The following is a 15,936-nucleotide window of genomic DNA, read 5'->3' on the forward strand; positions in this document are numbered from 1 at the left end:
GTTTAGGTTGGATGCTGGGGAAAAATACTGCAGATAAAGGGTTGTCAAGCACTGGAATAGGCTGCCCAGGGAGGCAGTTGTGTCACCATTCCTGGAGGAATTGAAAAAATGTGTAGATGTGGCACTTGGGGACATGGTTTAGTGGTGGTAGACATGGCAGTGCTGGGTTAATGGCTGGACTTGGTGATCTTGGAAGTCTTTTTTAAATGATTCTGTGATTCTCTTCTGCCTCTGGCAGAAGGCTGGCCTGCCTTTCTAGGCTGACCAAGTGATGGAAGTAACATGAGATGGCATCAGGCTATGGGAGAATGGACACAACGCTTTGCAGAACACTGTTTGTGACTGGGATTGTGTCAGTCAAATTTCAGACACACAGGTTTGAAAAGCTGGAAGGAGGAATATTCCATAGGTAATTCAGAGGAATGTGTGGGAGTTTTTCTCGTGGGATTTCAGATGCAAGCTCACTGCTCTGAAAGAGCCTTGGAGGGCCTGACCTTTCTCCATGGACTGCAAGGGGAACACAGAAGATGAGCCTCGCTGGACTAAGCCTGTACTTTGTGAATTCCACAAGCACTCTCCTGGAGAAGGGATGTTCTACAGAGGCATTCTATCACAACATTGTGCCTCAGGTCCACTGCTCTAGGGGAAATTTGTCAGCTTTAATGGCAGCCCATGGAGCAACTGGTAGCTCTAAATCACCCCAAAGAAAACCAATTGTTTTAATTTAAGACTTTCCAATACGGTGTTTTAAAATTTTCTTCTGTTTTCAGGATACAGATTTTTTTGTTTTAAATTATGTGGCCTCTTACTGAGTTTTAATCTACTTTGAAACTGATACTATTGGAATGAGCAAACATTACTGAAAACATGGTGTACATCACTTTAATAATGCACAGAAGGTAATTCCTAGAGCAATGGCAGGTGAGTCACAGGGGAGAAGATTACATTCACTATTGAAAAGAAAGGATACAAAAATACAATTCTTTAGAAAAGAAGACATATTAAATGATAAGTCCTAATGTCAAAAGAAGAAACAGAAGAGCTATTAGAATAAATTAAAAATTTAGCAAACATGAATATCATTGAACAAAAAGATGCTAGGTAAGCAAGAACTGAATCAATATGCCTGAAATTAACTAATTAACTGAATTAATTAATTTAAAATGCTGTTAATTAACAGCATTTTTACATGCTGTTTGACCAAAAATGCATCCTCACAATTTATAAATTTGATCCAATGCAAAAAAGGGCTAGTAATCACTAGCAGTTGGTGTATACAAGATTACATGATCTGTACTGGAATGTGAAGAGCAAACACTTTACATAATCTCTGTTGGTTTTATGTCTACATCAGAAATTCAAAGCCTCCAAATATTTGATTTGTCTCATATTACAAGGAAAAAAGAGACAAATTACGGTTTTGCATCAGTCTTCATCTGAGAGGTTTGGTTGCATCTGCCTTGGGATTACATGCTCCTGGAGTTTAAGATGAGCTACTTTGAGGGAAAAATACAGAAGCAAAATGGAGATTAAATTGTTGTAGATTATACCCTCTAAATAGTAAAGAGAGAAAATCTGAGTAACAGGAGTGTTTGTGGTGTCTTGCTCTGGGACCTACAAACATCTGGAAGACTGCAACAGACCCTAACTGGTGCTGAGGCTGTGAAGGGAAATGCTTAACTTCTCTTACACATGTTTTGATGTGACTAGAGCAGGCGGGCAGCCAGAAGTGGAGGTGTGTGTGGAAAATGGACAGGAGATGCCTTTTGTTTTTCAATATTTGACAGTCATAGGATCCAGTGAGAGTGTGGTGAGCAGCTATTCCCACAACATGAGTTGTTGCTCTTCAACTTCCCAGAGTCTGCTCCAAGTGACATTTCTTGTCCCTCCCCACAAACGAGGCAGCAAAGTTTGCACAAGCTGCACTGCAGTCATTTGAAGCCAAACAGGTGCTCAGTGATTCCTAACAGATCCTCCTTCCATCCAGCCTGACTTCTGTTCAAGGAGCCGATTTCTTCTGGAGAGGTCCTTGAAGAGACATCCCAGGTGGCTTTCAGGAGTGGAAGATGATAGTTCCTGCCAGCTGTGATAAGGGGCTCCTTGTGCAGCAAAACTCCTCAGTGGGGGGCACTGTCTGGGGATAAATAATCCCTCTCTGCCACCTCTCAACCTTCATGTTGTCCTTGTTTAATTCAGTCTCACTTCAGTTCCTGTCATTATGGAAATCTTACTGGATTGTAGCTGATTTAGTTTGTTCTGTCCAAGGTTTATGCTGCAGCCACTGGCCTTCCATCCTGCCCAAGGCATCCGTCTGAGCCAGAACTGAAATACCGGCCGTGTCACAGCTTCCAGCTTTGCCAGCGTCAGACTCCATCCAAATCACACGTGGTGCCTGTTCCTGCAACTCAGCATGGACCCGCTAAAAGGGGGGAATGTCAACACACACATGGCTCCACTGATACCTCTGTGGGTGAAACTGCAGTCAGCATCAGCAGGGAGGACTAGAATAGATGGGGAGGATCGTGTTGGATCCCCTCACATCTTCCCTAGCATAGTGAACTGTTTGCTGGCTGATCCTTTTTATTCATGGCTGTGCTCCTTAGTCTTCATGTTAGGAATTGTGCTTATTGTGAATGGGATTTTGTCAGAAAAGTTGGTGGAAGCACAGCCAAGAGGATGGTCAGTGCACAGTAACAGCCAGGGGACAGTTACAGCCACAGTAACACGCAGGACATGCTTGGTAAAAGTTATTTGTAACTTTGCTTCCCAGCTCCAGGTCCCTTCTTAGATTCCTGAAGGCTTGGAAGTACACTGTCTCTTCACTGAATACACTACTAAGAAACTAACACAGCAATTAAATTATTAAAAGCACATCGAAGTATCAAACTCAGGTACTTCTAAAAGCATTATTAACAAATACTATTTTGACACCAAGAATTTAAATCCTTTCCTAATGTCTTGAGGCCAAGTGTTAACAGTCCTGTGAGATCTTGAGGTAAAGCACATGCCAGCAGTTGTGGTATGTTTTGACACCCTTAAGAAACAGAATCATGGAATCATTAGGGTTGGAAAAGACCTCTAAGTTCATGAAATCAAATTGCTAACCCAGCATTGCCACCTTCACCACACACACACACACAGACATTCCCACAAATACAGAGGCTGTGTCTTGGGCATTTGGTCAGGGTGTCCCCTCACTGCTAGCTGTTCAGAGGGTCACAGGGTGGTTTGGGTTGGAAGAGACCTTAAATATAATTTTGTTTCAACCCCTCTGCCATGGGCAGGGACACCTTCCACTAGATCAGGTTGCTCGTGGCCACATCCAGTCTGTCCTCGAACTCTTCCAGGAATGGGGCTGTAAAAGGCTCACAGGCTTCTAAATTCCTGATCACTCTCCTTAGTATTTGTTATCTCACCAGCATGTAAGGTTGAGAGGAAATGTCCTTAATTGCAGCAGGGAAGGTTTAGGTTAGATATTGGAACAAATGTTTTTTCACTCAAAGAGTTGACAGGCATTGGAATAAGTTGCCCGGGGATGTAGTGGGGTCACTGTCTCTGGAAGTGTTCAAGGAGAGTTTGGATGTGGCACTAAGTTAGGGGTGATTATGATGGTGCTGGGTTGACAGTTGTTATGTTGAAGGTCTCTTGCAGCCTCGATGATTCTGTGAACAGGCAAGGCCATAGCAGCTGTCCCTGTCCTGCCAAGGCAATCTCACTGCTGCTGCCCACCACCCCAGCTCCAGGGACTCACAAGGACTGTGTGGCACCAGGACCCCAGTCCTGTTTTGTCCAGCCTTCTTTCAGGGCACTCTTCTGAGTGGTTCCAGCCTCACCCCTCACCTCAGCATCATGGATGCTATCTGTTCCCTATGGATGCTGTCTGTTCCCCATTGATGGGATGCTGTCTGTTCCCTATGGATGGGATGCTGTCTGTACCCTATGGATGCTGTCCCCTATGGATGAGATGCTGTCTGTACCCTATGGATGCTGTCTGTTCCCCATGGACGAGATGCTGTCTGTTCCCTATGGACGCTGCCTGTTCCCTATGGACGCTGTCTGCTCCCTATCCCTATGGCCGCTGCCTGTTCCGTTTCCCCTGGCTCGGGAGGCCCCTCCCGCCGCCGCCAGGTGGCGCCGGAGCGCCGCGGGAGCCGCCCGGGGCCCGGGATGCGCTCCTGGGACGAGCAGCCTCTGGCTCGGCAGGAGATGGGGAATTTTGCCATGGCGCGGGCCATTCCGACCCCGGCATCCCACCCACAGCAATGCCAGAGCAAGGGTAAAGATTCCAGGCGCTCCGGAGGCTGAGCCCCGCAAGGCAGCGCCGGCCCGAGGCCGCGGTGCGGCCGCAGCTGTCAGGCGCTCGCCGCCGCTCGGGAAAAGCCGGTGAAACAAAGAGCAGTAAGCCATTTGTGAGCTCCCTTTGCTCAGGCACCGACAGGCTGCTCGAGCGGTGCCAGTGCTCGGCGAGCGGGGCAGGCAGCAGCCCGGCAGCGCCCGGAGCTGTCCCGGCGCCCTCCTGCCCGACACCGACCCGTCCGGCCAGGACCGGGAAAGAGCAGAGCCTGGAGGTTTAAAGGCCAGGTTTTACGGCAATGGCGAAGGATGCATCGGGAGGAATGTGGCCAGCAGGTTGAAGGACGGGATCCTCCCCCACGACTCAGCCCCATTGAGGCCACAGCTGGAGTTCTGTGTCCCGTTCTGGGCTCCTCAGTACGACAAAACCAAGTTTGCTACTGGTGAGGGTCCAGTGGAGGACCACAAGGATAATTAAGGAAGTGGAGCATCTCTCTTATGAGGAGAGACTCCAGGAGCTGGGCCTGTTTAGTCTAGAGAGGAGAAGACTGAGTGGAAATCTCATCAATGCATGTAAATATCTCCAAGGCAGGTGCCAAGGGGATGGTGCCAGGCTCTTTTCAGTAGTGCCCAGTGACAGGACGAGGAGCAACAGCCATAAACTAAAACACAAGAAGAACCTCAACATGAGAAAGAACTTTCTTTGCGGGATGAGCAGAGCACAGGAACAGGCTGCCCTGGCAGGTAATCGAGTCTTCCTCTCTGGAGAGATTCCAAACCCACCTGGACGCGTTTCTGTGTCACCTGCGCTAAGGTGACCGTGCTTTGGCAAGAGGGGTTGGACCGGATGATCTCCAGAGGTCCCTTCCACCCCTAACCATTCCGTGATCCAGGGAGGCGTTCCGGCCCCCGAGAAGGGGGCGGTGGCGGTGCTGGGGCCGCCCCGCTCCCGCCCACTGCGGCCCGCCCAGGCCCGCCCGGGCCCGGCTCCGCAGCGGCGGCCGGAGCTGCAGCCGCCGCCCGCCCGCCCGTCGCAGCGCCGGCGCTGCCGCCGTGCCCGGCAGGGAAGATGGCGCCGTCCCACGTCCTCAAGTGCTGCCAGAAGGTGCTGGCCTGGGTGCCCGTGGCCTTCATCGCCCTGGTCGTGGCCTGGTCCTACTACGCCTACGTGGTGGAGCTGTGTGTGTGTGAGTGGAGCGGGAGGGTCGCGGGCGCCGGGCGGGCAGGACCCTGTGCCGGCCGCCTCCTCCCCCGCGCCCCGGCGCGCTCGCTTCTCCCTGCGCCCGCCTCAGGCTCAGGCGGCAGGAGACCCTGCCTCGGGCGCTTCCCCCGGCCGGGTTTACCTGTTGTCCGCCCGCCCTCAGGTGCCTCCTCACGGTGGCGGGGTCCCGGCCCGGGGCCGCCCGTGGAGATTCGGGGGAGAGGAGGAGGCCCGGGGTGCTTCGTCTGGGGACGGGGACTTCTCGAGAGCTCAGCCCCTCGTGTCTCCTCGTGAGGAGCTTCCCGTCTATTTTACTGTTGTTCATCCATCTGATGTATCAAATAACTCCCTAAGGGTGTACGGGGGGTTCCCCTCCCTCCTTTTCATTCAGAAGCCCGGTGCTGTCGAAGCATTATGGGGCTGGAAACATCCAACTTAAGCGGGAAAGGATTTAGGTCTTACGGGGCTTTGTCAGGCCGTATCCAGGCTTGCTGGACGAGGGCTCGTCTTTATATAAATCTGACTTGCAGCCGATGTCGGTCGGGGCGATATTTACCCTTTACTGTCTTCAGGAGGAAAGTTCCGTTCGGGTGGATGTTGGCTCTCTCTGGGCAGGGTAAATGGGGGGGAACTGTGATGGGCAGTATTCAGCAGAATTGCTGAAACTTGGAAGCAGCATAGGAACGGGTTATGGAGCATTTGGCGTGTTTAAGGAAGCTGAAATGAGGAAGAACCTCGAAAGTACTAAGAACTATTTTAAGCTACATATAGGTTTGTCTAGTATCTGTAGGTCCTGGTACTGCTTCTTATTAGTGTAAACTACATGCTTTGATGTCCCTAGCTAGAAAAAAAATGTTTGCCTGTACTTTATATCTGGATAAACTGGTATAGACAGCCTTCCATTAGCGATAATCAGTTTTTTCTGCAATGACTTAGTGTTTTGGATAACTTTTCTGTATGCTGATGTTATTTCACAGCCTTCTGTATTTGGAGATCTAGACTGGAGCATGAACCACTGGCATAAATGTTATTTGAACTTATAGTAGAGACATAGCTGTAAAATGCTTGTTGAGGTACTTCGTGAAATGTTGACATGAGATAGTTGCAAATATGTCAGTGTATCCAAACTTGCCAAATTACTGTTGTTCAGTTGTCTATGTGAATAAATAGGTTTTCTGAGAAATCATGCTTAAAACTGTAAACATTTGAAAACAAATTTGAGTCAGTCTACTGGAGGTCTGGGGCATGGGTAGCAGTAACAGTAGTCCTGAAAGGCTGTGTGAGGTTATAGACTCACATTTTACAAGTTTTCTGTACCCACTACAGTCTAATTAGTACGACAAAAGGCAGATTAGGGCTATTTTTAAACAAAGAACAAAAACTCCGGGATTAAGAGGCTTGCTTAGGGTCGAACAGGTGGTCTCTGCTTGAACTGGGAACAGAGCCTCAAGCTCTGAGTCCCAGCTTTGTGTATTGATCGCAGAGTGGGTCAGGACTAGGTGCTGGTGAATGATTTGTCTATCGTGAACACAGAGAAGCTGAAAAGAGCTTTTTTGAGTTCATTAAGGTTTCGTTTGTGTGAAAATTATTGGGAAGATTGGCTCCTGTTGATGCAAGAGCTTCTGGGTCTCTATAGTCTGGTTTCTAGAAGACCAGCACTTTTGCTCACTAATCAGCTCTGTTAATGTCTGTGCATACAGGCTTTTAAGAAAAAGCAGCATTTAATAAGCAAAATATTTACTGACTTCTGTTGCTGCCACTGAATTTTTCAGTTGTTACTTGTCTAAATCATGCTCAGTGACCAAGGATTTTATTTGTCTTGTGAGTTTTTTTCTGTTGTGAGTTTGGAGCATTTTGGTTTTTGTTCTTTATTTTTAATCTGTTGAATTTTGTTTACACTCTCGACAAAAAGTCATCTCACCAAGGGAGAGGAAAGGGATTTTGTGTTTGGGTCTTTTTGGCACTGTGGGTTTTTTTCTTTGCATGTTTTTACTTTGCGGTTGAGTTCAAACCAGGATTGAGAGGATTTAGAGCAAAATACAGGATTTTCTGTTTGTCTTGGCAGGTAGGTTTTCTTCCTGCTGGTGCTCCCCATGTTCTGTTTGTTTTGGGAAGGACAGCATTGTGTACTACGAGGAAGAGCAAGGATGTGCCTCCAGCACACAGCTGATGAATGAGGCAATGCTGGCCTTTGCCAGTGTTCACATGGGACGGGTGCAGAAGCAGGTCTTTGGCTTTGGTGAGAGGCTGATCTGTGCCTAGTAAAGACAAAGGAATGGAAGCTTTAGAAATGAGGAGACACAATAGAAAATTTCGAGTAAATACTGGGTAAAAGAGAAATTGAAATCCCACAGACATCAGTGTTTTTTTAAAGTTTATTCTTAAAAAAAAATTAATAACTGTTCAGATGTGATGCTAACAAGGAAACAGGAAGAGGGAAAGCCTGTATTTCCCCAATTATTACTTCTTCCCTTTTTTTTTTCCTTGTAGTCCTTGGTCATTTATTAAAGGTTGAACATATATTCAGTTAGAAGATCAAGTGGGAAGCCAGGCTTAGTGTAATATCATAAAGGAGAAGATGGTGAAGTTGTGGCTGCTTCTTCCGTCACCTCACCCTTTTCCTTTCAGTTTTACTTCTCTGTGCTGCTTGCCCCACCCTGCTCTGATGGGGTGCTCACATATTGCTCAATGTCTTTGGGTGTCTGATGGACTCAGGCTTCTCTGTAATTCACTCCTAGTGTGTATTTACTGGATTATGCCTCTTCTGTAACCCTAAATTATATTACTTACACACTGGCTGTGAACACCGAGGAGGACTGGTGTGGGTAAGATGAAAGGAGCCTCATGAGCTTGTCTATTGTTTTCCTCCCATGGGAACTGCCAGGATCGTTCTGTCTCTCTGAGGATGTTGAACGCTGGCTTGTTTAGACCACTGTTGCTGTGTAGTTGTGATCCATCAAGTAAATTAGCTATTAAGCTAATTGGAAAGGTGAAAACAGCCAAATGTGTGTAAGTTGAGGGAATGTCAGCATAGTGTCAAAATTCAGTGAATATGTATAACTGAAGGAGCTACAGAAGACTCAAGGCAAGTCTCAGAGGGTTTTTTTAAGTGTTTTGAAGTAGAAAAATCTGACTGAACACTTTCTTACTAGATTATTTCTTCTTTTCACACATAACTTGCCCAGATCTCTTGCAAGAAAACACACCTAACAATACATAAAGAATGTTGTAAAATAGCTTTTTTGTTAGTTTGAAACCATTTCATGTTTCTTCGTGTTATCAAAACATGTTTTGCTTTTAACATTGCTTTTGTAAACAATGGCTATATTATGCTGCTGCTGAATTAGACTGATTGTGTTTGCTTACCACATCCCTCAGATGCTCGGGAAGAGTGAAGCACTTCTCTTGTGGTTTGCTTTCATTTATGGCTGGCTTGGATCTTTGTGCCTGCTACACTTATCTACCGAAAACATTTTTGTAGGTGGTGGGCTGTAGTGCAGACTGGTTAGAGGGTGGTCACAAGACACTGTTTTGCCACATGTAGTTGGTGGGTGAAGTCAGCTCATTTCTTACAGGCAGCCCTTTTGCTAAAACACTTGCAGACTTTGGTAGTGCAGTCTTGCAATGAGAAAAAGAGGAGTTAGTTAACTTTGAGTTGTCTGCAGCTCCTAACTAAAGTGTAGTGACTGGTGTTATTAAAAAGAACAAAAGAACTAAAAATCCTGATCAGGTTAGCTTTTTACTTTTATACTGAAGACTGTGTTTTTTGAAAATCGCAGTCCTGACTCTTCTCCTGAACCAGGAGTTGTCAGGATAGTGACTTTTTTACGTATTTAGTAGGCTTGTGAATGAATGAATGTTTTCATGCCTCAGGGTCTGCAAAGTATGGAAAACTCTGATTTTGAAAGCTATGGGAGAAACTAGTTGTGTATTCTTTTCATAGCATGTAGTTGCAGCAGGATTGCTTTTTTTGATACAGCGTAATGTCTGGGGTGTCTGAAATCCTGGCAAACAAAGCAGTTTGTAATTTAGAATGCATAACTTCGTGTTAGTAGTACAAATTCTACTTGCTGTTCCAGGAGACTGCAATGTCTCTTGTCAGTGGGGAGCTGGCTCTGAGTTCCCCAAAGCACGGCCCTCATGAGGAGCACAGGGTGATCCCTTGTAACGCTCCCCATCTGAAGAGTCTGTTGCATAAACAGAGAGAAGGTAATTCCATCTGCCTCCTCCAAAAGAAATCTCTACTGAAAATGCTAATGCAATATCTCTCAAGCAATGGCAATGTGATACCAACAGCAGTTCTGATTTCAAACTACAGAAAAAGCTGAAGTATCAGCACTGAGGTACAACATTTGCATGTTAAACATGTAAAAGGCATTCCCATAGGAAAAGAGGGTTGCCTGTCAAGAAAAGGAAGGCAAATTAAACAGGTTAGATCATTAGTAGTTAACTGTGTTTACGTGCCTCTCGTGAATTTAAAAATACAGAAATTGAACCACTCTGCATGCATTGAATTTTGTTGTAATCTCTCAACATAAGCATGCATATTATCATCTTAAATAAGAACCTTTTATGTTATTATAAATAATTAGCATTCCTGTTGAGGTGGTCAGAGTGGATACAGATTATTGGAAAACTAAGTGCTCAGCTGAGGAGAATTATCTTCTATGGTGTATTGGTTATACTAGTTTATAGGGACAGGTGGACATGTGCCTTTTATATTAAAATGCAATCTGCTCTCTTGGCAGTCCTCTAATGAAAAAATTGTTCCAAGTGCAACAGCCTGTTTTCTTGAGGAGTTATCTTGTATCTGCTCTTTCTTCTGTCATCAGAAGGATTCCATCCCTCTTTTCCCTCCCAGCCTTCTGACTGCAGTGCCCACCCCAGCCCCTGCATCTGCTTAACCATTCCTGACAGCTCTGCAGCAGTTGGCATCTTTCCTTGATCCCTAATTACTATTTGGTCAAAAAGAAGTGTGGTGCAGTGACCAGTTTGGTGTTGCCCAGCTTGCTCAGGGGCCTAGGCAGAAAATGAGCAGCTGAGCTCAGAGCAGCTCTCTGCTAACAGGGAATTGGGGCTTGTCTCTTCTGCTGTGCATCAGCTTTGATGAAATTTGGTGGCACATACTTTGTGTGAGACTACCCTGAGCCTCAGCACTTGTCTGAAACTGGTCCGTGGGCAGGATGGTTTTGGAGTAGGGTAGAGAAGGGGCTTAGGGAAAGCAAGGAGCTGGGTAAGTGTCTGAGCTAAAGCAGGAGCTCTTCCTGTGGTTTTACTTTCTTGTAGCCATGATCACCTCTTTGCTGCAGTGCTTCCTGATTGCCTTCTAGATGTGGACTGTAAAGCTTTTCTTCTCGCTTTGAAAGGGCTTGGATAGCATGAGTATTTAATATTATGGAAAATAACTTCTCGCAGTTTTTTTCTCTGGTAACAGCAGTAGGAGATTTCTGTATCCCTGTAGAGTTAGAATGGTGATCTAAATGCCACTTTCATTTTTAATCAGGAGTTTTATGTTCCTTCATCACTTATGAGTCTCTGTTTTCCTACAAGATGCTATGGATAAAAGGACCAGAATTTCAAGCATATATTTTCAGTAGACATTACTTTGAGGTCATTTACCCTCTACATACGGTGAACTTCAAGTTCTTCTGTCTGTTGAAATTTCAATAATTAAAACTTTGTTCTCTACTGACTCATATTTTTATGAGTTAATGTAATATGGTTTTCATAACCAAAGAATTTGCAGGGTTTAAAGATGGGTTTCAGAGCTGAGTTCTCATATACCTGTGATGGTTGAAATGGATGGCACTGGACCTGCTTTTACTCTTAGATCTTGAGACTGTGATGGAAAATGAAAGTAAGATAGATTCTAATTGTCTGCCTAAAATTGTGCCTGTAAGTGCTGAGAGTTCATGCCATTCATTTTTCACCCATTCAGTGCATCACTTTGTTAAACAGTTTCCTACAACTGTAAGAGTTTATGGTTTAACATGTACTTTTCTTACAAGTGTTACAAACTGTAGGTTCTCGAACCAGTTTTTTTATGGAGTTTTGATCTCAGTCATTAACTTCTTCCAGCTGGTGCATAATGTTCCTGTAACAGGATGAGTATTCATTTTTTTCTCCTCAGAATGTATAAAATGTAACAGAAACTTTTGGAAAGTAAGCACAGACCACTTTTTTTTTTGTGTAAGCTGAATCTCCACGAAGGTGTGATTCAGTTATAAAAGAGATAATGAGATTGCAACAAATTCATCTGTTCTTTTAGCCTGATATTACCTCCTTCTGCTGTCACTAAACTGCTTTCTGTGAGATGTGCTTAACTCCTCTCCTGCATCAAGAAATAAACAAGCCAGATTTTTCCCACTCTTCTGCTTTCCTTCCCCCCACAATCTTCAGTGGAATACCTCACCTTTGACCGTCTTCCCTTATCTGTGCTAGAAGTCAAGTTCCCCTTTGCAGCATTTCAAGCCTCTGCTTTTCCTTTTTTCTCAAAAGACCAAATGGCTGATCCATTCCTTTTTCATCTTTTCTTCTGACTCTTAAAATTGTCTTGTGAGATTGTCAAAGACAAGTGGATCACAAGAGCAGCATGCTTTGCCTTCGCAGTTTCTGCTGCAGTCTCTCTGGTGCTGTACATGGTGCAGCATTGTCTTAAATGTGAAGCATGGAACCATTTCAATCAAATGATCTACAGAGAAAGGATTTCAAAGCAGCATTCCTTTGTTTGTGGTATTTCATTTGTGCATCTCGATGTGTGTTTGTCTCCAGTGTGGGGAATTTTTATGCATCTCTTGTGAAGTGCTAAACACAGAGGTAGCTGTTTGGGTTTGGTTTTTTTTTTCTTTTTTTTTAAACCTTTTTGTGACAAAAAAAAATTAGAACTTGAAGAAATTCGTCTAGAATTAGGCAAGCTGCCAGTGCAGAGAGAATGAAACAAAGTTTAGATTAAATTTAAATAACCTTGAAAGAAACAGACATAATTTGTTTGAGGAGACTTAAACACATAGTTATTGTATAAGCTGGTTTGCAGTTGTGTGTGGGGGACTTAAAACTTATGCCAAGAGCCTCATCTATTGCCTTGTCATGGGTGTGAATGCAGAGAACCTGTTACTGTATCATTCTTCATGACGAATAGCCATTGCTTTTATCTTTGTCAAGTTTGGATTTTAAAAAAGAGAGAGAGGAAGTGTATTTCCACATACTGCTGTGTGATTGATCGAAGGATTTCACATGTGTTGGTTTGTGACCTGTAGATTTACCCTGAACATTGCAAAGGAGCCCAAAACTTGGAGCAGAGCTCTTGGAACAGTTTGGTTTCTGTTCTGTTTTGAAAAATCCTATGTGACTAACACTCAAGTGGATTTCTTTACAGTATCTGAAAAAGAATGCAAGGTACACATAGGATTTTTGTGGGGACGTTTTGTGTGTATATTTTTATCTATTTAATCTGCTGCTCCTTAAGTTTCATGTTAGGGGGTTTAAATAATTGTATTTTTTAAAAGTTTGACTTTGGCTTTGTAATTGTCTACCGAGATATTATGGCTGTGTTCCATGGTAGATACCTGCTGAGATAAAGCTAAAGCAGCAATTGGTGTAGAGAGTAGGCTTGAATTTATGTAATAATAATTTAGACAAATCATATATTTTGATAATGGAAAGCTTAAAGACCATTGAGTACTAGATTCAGTTATGTTTTCTCTTTTGTGTGGCTATTTTCTGTTAACACCCTCAAAGCTGTAAATATCCTGTATTTCTCACTACTTCCCACACTTGCAGAACCCTATTGCCAAGTTAAGAGTGGAAGCGAGAATCTGTTTGTGAGCAGAAACAATGATCTGGGAGGGCTTTTAGGCACATGCAGGGCCTCAGGAGCTGTGCTTCCATGCCTCAGGATTTGTGGTAGTCTCCTGCCAGGTGACAGTGCTCTCTCCTCTTGCTGCACACCTTCTCTGGAGTCTTTAGTCCAGCAGATGCACACCCTGCCCCCATCCCAAATGATGTTTCTGTGTATCCTCTCAGGAGACAACAGGTTTAGGGATCTGGGCCAACTCACACCTAGTTGTAGGCCTTTAGAAGCAATCACTCTCCTGATCTAACTTCCTACAACTCAATGTGGTCGCTGATTTCTGTGTTAAACCAGCAGCAGTCGTTTTTTGGGCATCACAAACATTGGTTCCCACCAGAGTGCCCCACTTGAGTACTTCACCTGCAACCAGGGATGTTCTTGCAACTGTGTTGCTGCAGTGGGTGACAGCCTGGGAAGATGACAGAAGTTAATTCTCTCAGTAGGAGCCATGCATGCATCAAGCTTGTTTCTTGTTAGGCAGCGTGCCAGCCCTGCTATGTTACCTCCAGTGCTTTTCCCTGGGAGCCCTAATGCATCTCTGAGGAGCAGTAGGCAGAACTGTTTTCCCCTTGGCACACATTGCATTGGGATTTAGAGTATTTCAGTTAACGTTCTTAGAGTCCTGACTTTAGGCTTTCCAAGAATGTGTGGTGAACTGTCAGCAGGCAGGTGAGCTCTGAGGATTTTTTTGGTTTTATTTATTTGCTGGAAGCAATAGTTACTGAATGAGAACTCTTGGATGATAGGCTCTGCTCTTTTGTATGCTTGCCTCTTTGTTAGCTCTGGACTACTATCAAAGATTTAGTCTAGATGTTCTGGAGTATCCAAAAATCCCTTTGCAGTGGCTTGTACAGTCTTTGTGCTGTCACTTCTTCATATTCCTAAATAATCTGGTACTTAAATGAGACCTGATGCAACAAAATGGTGTCGTCTGACCTTGTCCTCTATCCAAAACTTTCTGTCCTTTTATTACCGCTGTTTTTTTCCCTCTGCAGCACCTGGATCTTTATGTTTCTGGGGAGTTGCTGTTATTTCTTCCTTTTTGCAAAGAAGCTAGAGGGTGCAGACTTATCTAGTCAAGCTTTGTCTCTGGATGTCTCAGTCTAAGTAAGGTTTATTGTATAACATTTTGTTTTACAAAAAGAACAAGCAGCAAAGCCTCCAGCATCAAAAGATGGCAACATTTGTTACCAATCAACTTGATAAGCCATATATGAACAGATTCTCTAAATCACCATGAGAAGTCTTTAAACCTTTGTTTATTCTATAAATAGTTTTATAATTTAAAAAATATAAAATATTTATAGTATTTATAAGTCCAGTTTGTTGAAGACAGGAGTTCCCCATCACTACTCTCCCACAACTAATATATTGGTTTTTAAATTACATGATTTTCAATACAAAACTTCCTTAAAGGTTTGAGTCCAGGAGCTTGGCTTATTAATATCTTGAGAGGAATCCATGTAGATTACATTACTGGCTGCTCTGTTGTCAATGTACTGCTGGCTGAAAATTAGCTCTTACCATAGGCAGTTCATATTTAACCTCAGGTGGCAAATACCTGTCAAACCTGACCCAACACTGCAAACTTAAAACTTCACTTAGGGAATCCAGTGACATAATGCATGAGAGGAGGCTGGCTTGATGGGCAGTTTGATGTCTTCCATGACTCAGTGAACTTGGTGACAGCAAAATCCTCCTCTCAGAAAACAGAGTGCCTAATACTTTGTAAGGAGATTTACAAGGAGATTTTATCCTCACATTTCAAGGAAACACTTGTTGCAAGCTAGGCCAGTAAATAAGCAAGGAAACAACTGATTTTGGAAGAGTCTGAAGCCAAACATAAAAAAGGTGCCTGATTAGCAGAGCAGGTCCCTCCTGGCTGCTGACTGTTCTCACTGCTGGGTGAGGGTTCAGGTCTGCAGGTCACAGCAGCTGTGTCTGGAATTTTTGTTCTCCATGGATTGACACTTCTGTGGAATTGATAAAGACTGTTGCTTATTTTCATCTGTCTAGTGTAGAAGTAAATGTATTTACTAGTAATGTAAAGCAATAAGACAGCTTTAAATGACCTTTATATTCAAGGCAGGTGTTGACTGGCAGTTACAAACTGCAAATTTGGTATTCTTTTTATCAAAAAGAATTGGTAAATTGTTAATTACTTGAAAAATACTGTTATAAAAATGTATGTTGGTTGGGTGGAATTTTTTGCTTGCTTTGGTTTTTACTTTAAATATACTGACAGTTTCTAGTATTACCTGCAGAACACCCGATCTTGTGCAGGGTGTGTACGACAGCTCTGTACAGCACAGTGTTTGTCAACACCAGCTGATTATCCTGTTTGTCACTCCTGTCTCTTGCAAGTGTCCTAGTAATGTCAGCTACAGAACTACTGGAGTTATTCCTAACACAAAAAGCATTTTCACATGTGTAGATACTTGAGTGTGGTGTTACTATGAGCTTGATCTGGCCAGCCTGAGGATAAATACCTGTCCTTCAAATGCAAATGTAATTAATTAGTGGTGTGGACATTAGCTAGCTCCATTCAGATGCTTCTGAATTTCCATGCCCTTCTGTCAATTCTGCTTTTTTC

General features: G+C 44.0%; 1 protein-coding gene across 4 annotated transcripts in view; it reads left to right on the forward strand.

Moving 5' to 3' along the window:
* The first annotated feature begins 5,267 nt into the window (after positions 1 to 5,267).
* The window catches only part of ZDHHC20 (zinc finger DHHC-type palmitoyltransferase 20), a 47,622-nt gene continuing 36,953 nt past the window's right edge, over positions 5,268 to 15,936 (forward strand). Inside the window, exon 1 of one of the 4 annotated variants that reach the window (XM_064409237.1) lies at positions 5,268 to 5,480. In XM_064409237.1, coding sequence (XP_064265307.1) covers positions 5,363 to 5,480 — 118 coding nt within the window. In that variant the 5' untranslated portion in view covers positions 5,268 to 5,362. Of the gene's footprint in view, positions 5,481 to 5,982; positions 6,111 to 15,936 lie in introns of those variants that run through there. The other 3 variants (XM_064409238.1, XM_064409236.1, XM_064409235.1) reach the window with 3 other exon arrangements.

The sequence above is a fragment of the Passer domesticus genome, chromosome 2 (assembly GCF_036417665.1).
Source record: "Passer domesticus isolate bPasDom1 chromosome 2, bPasDom1.hap1, whole genome shotgun sequence".
Classification (NCBI taxonomy): Eukaryota; Metazoa; Chordata; class Aves; order Passeriformes; family Passeridae; genus Passer; species Passer domesticus.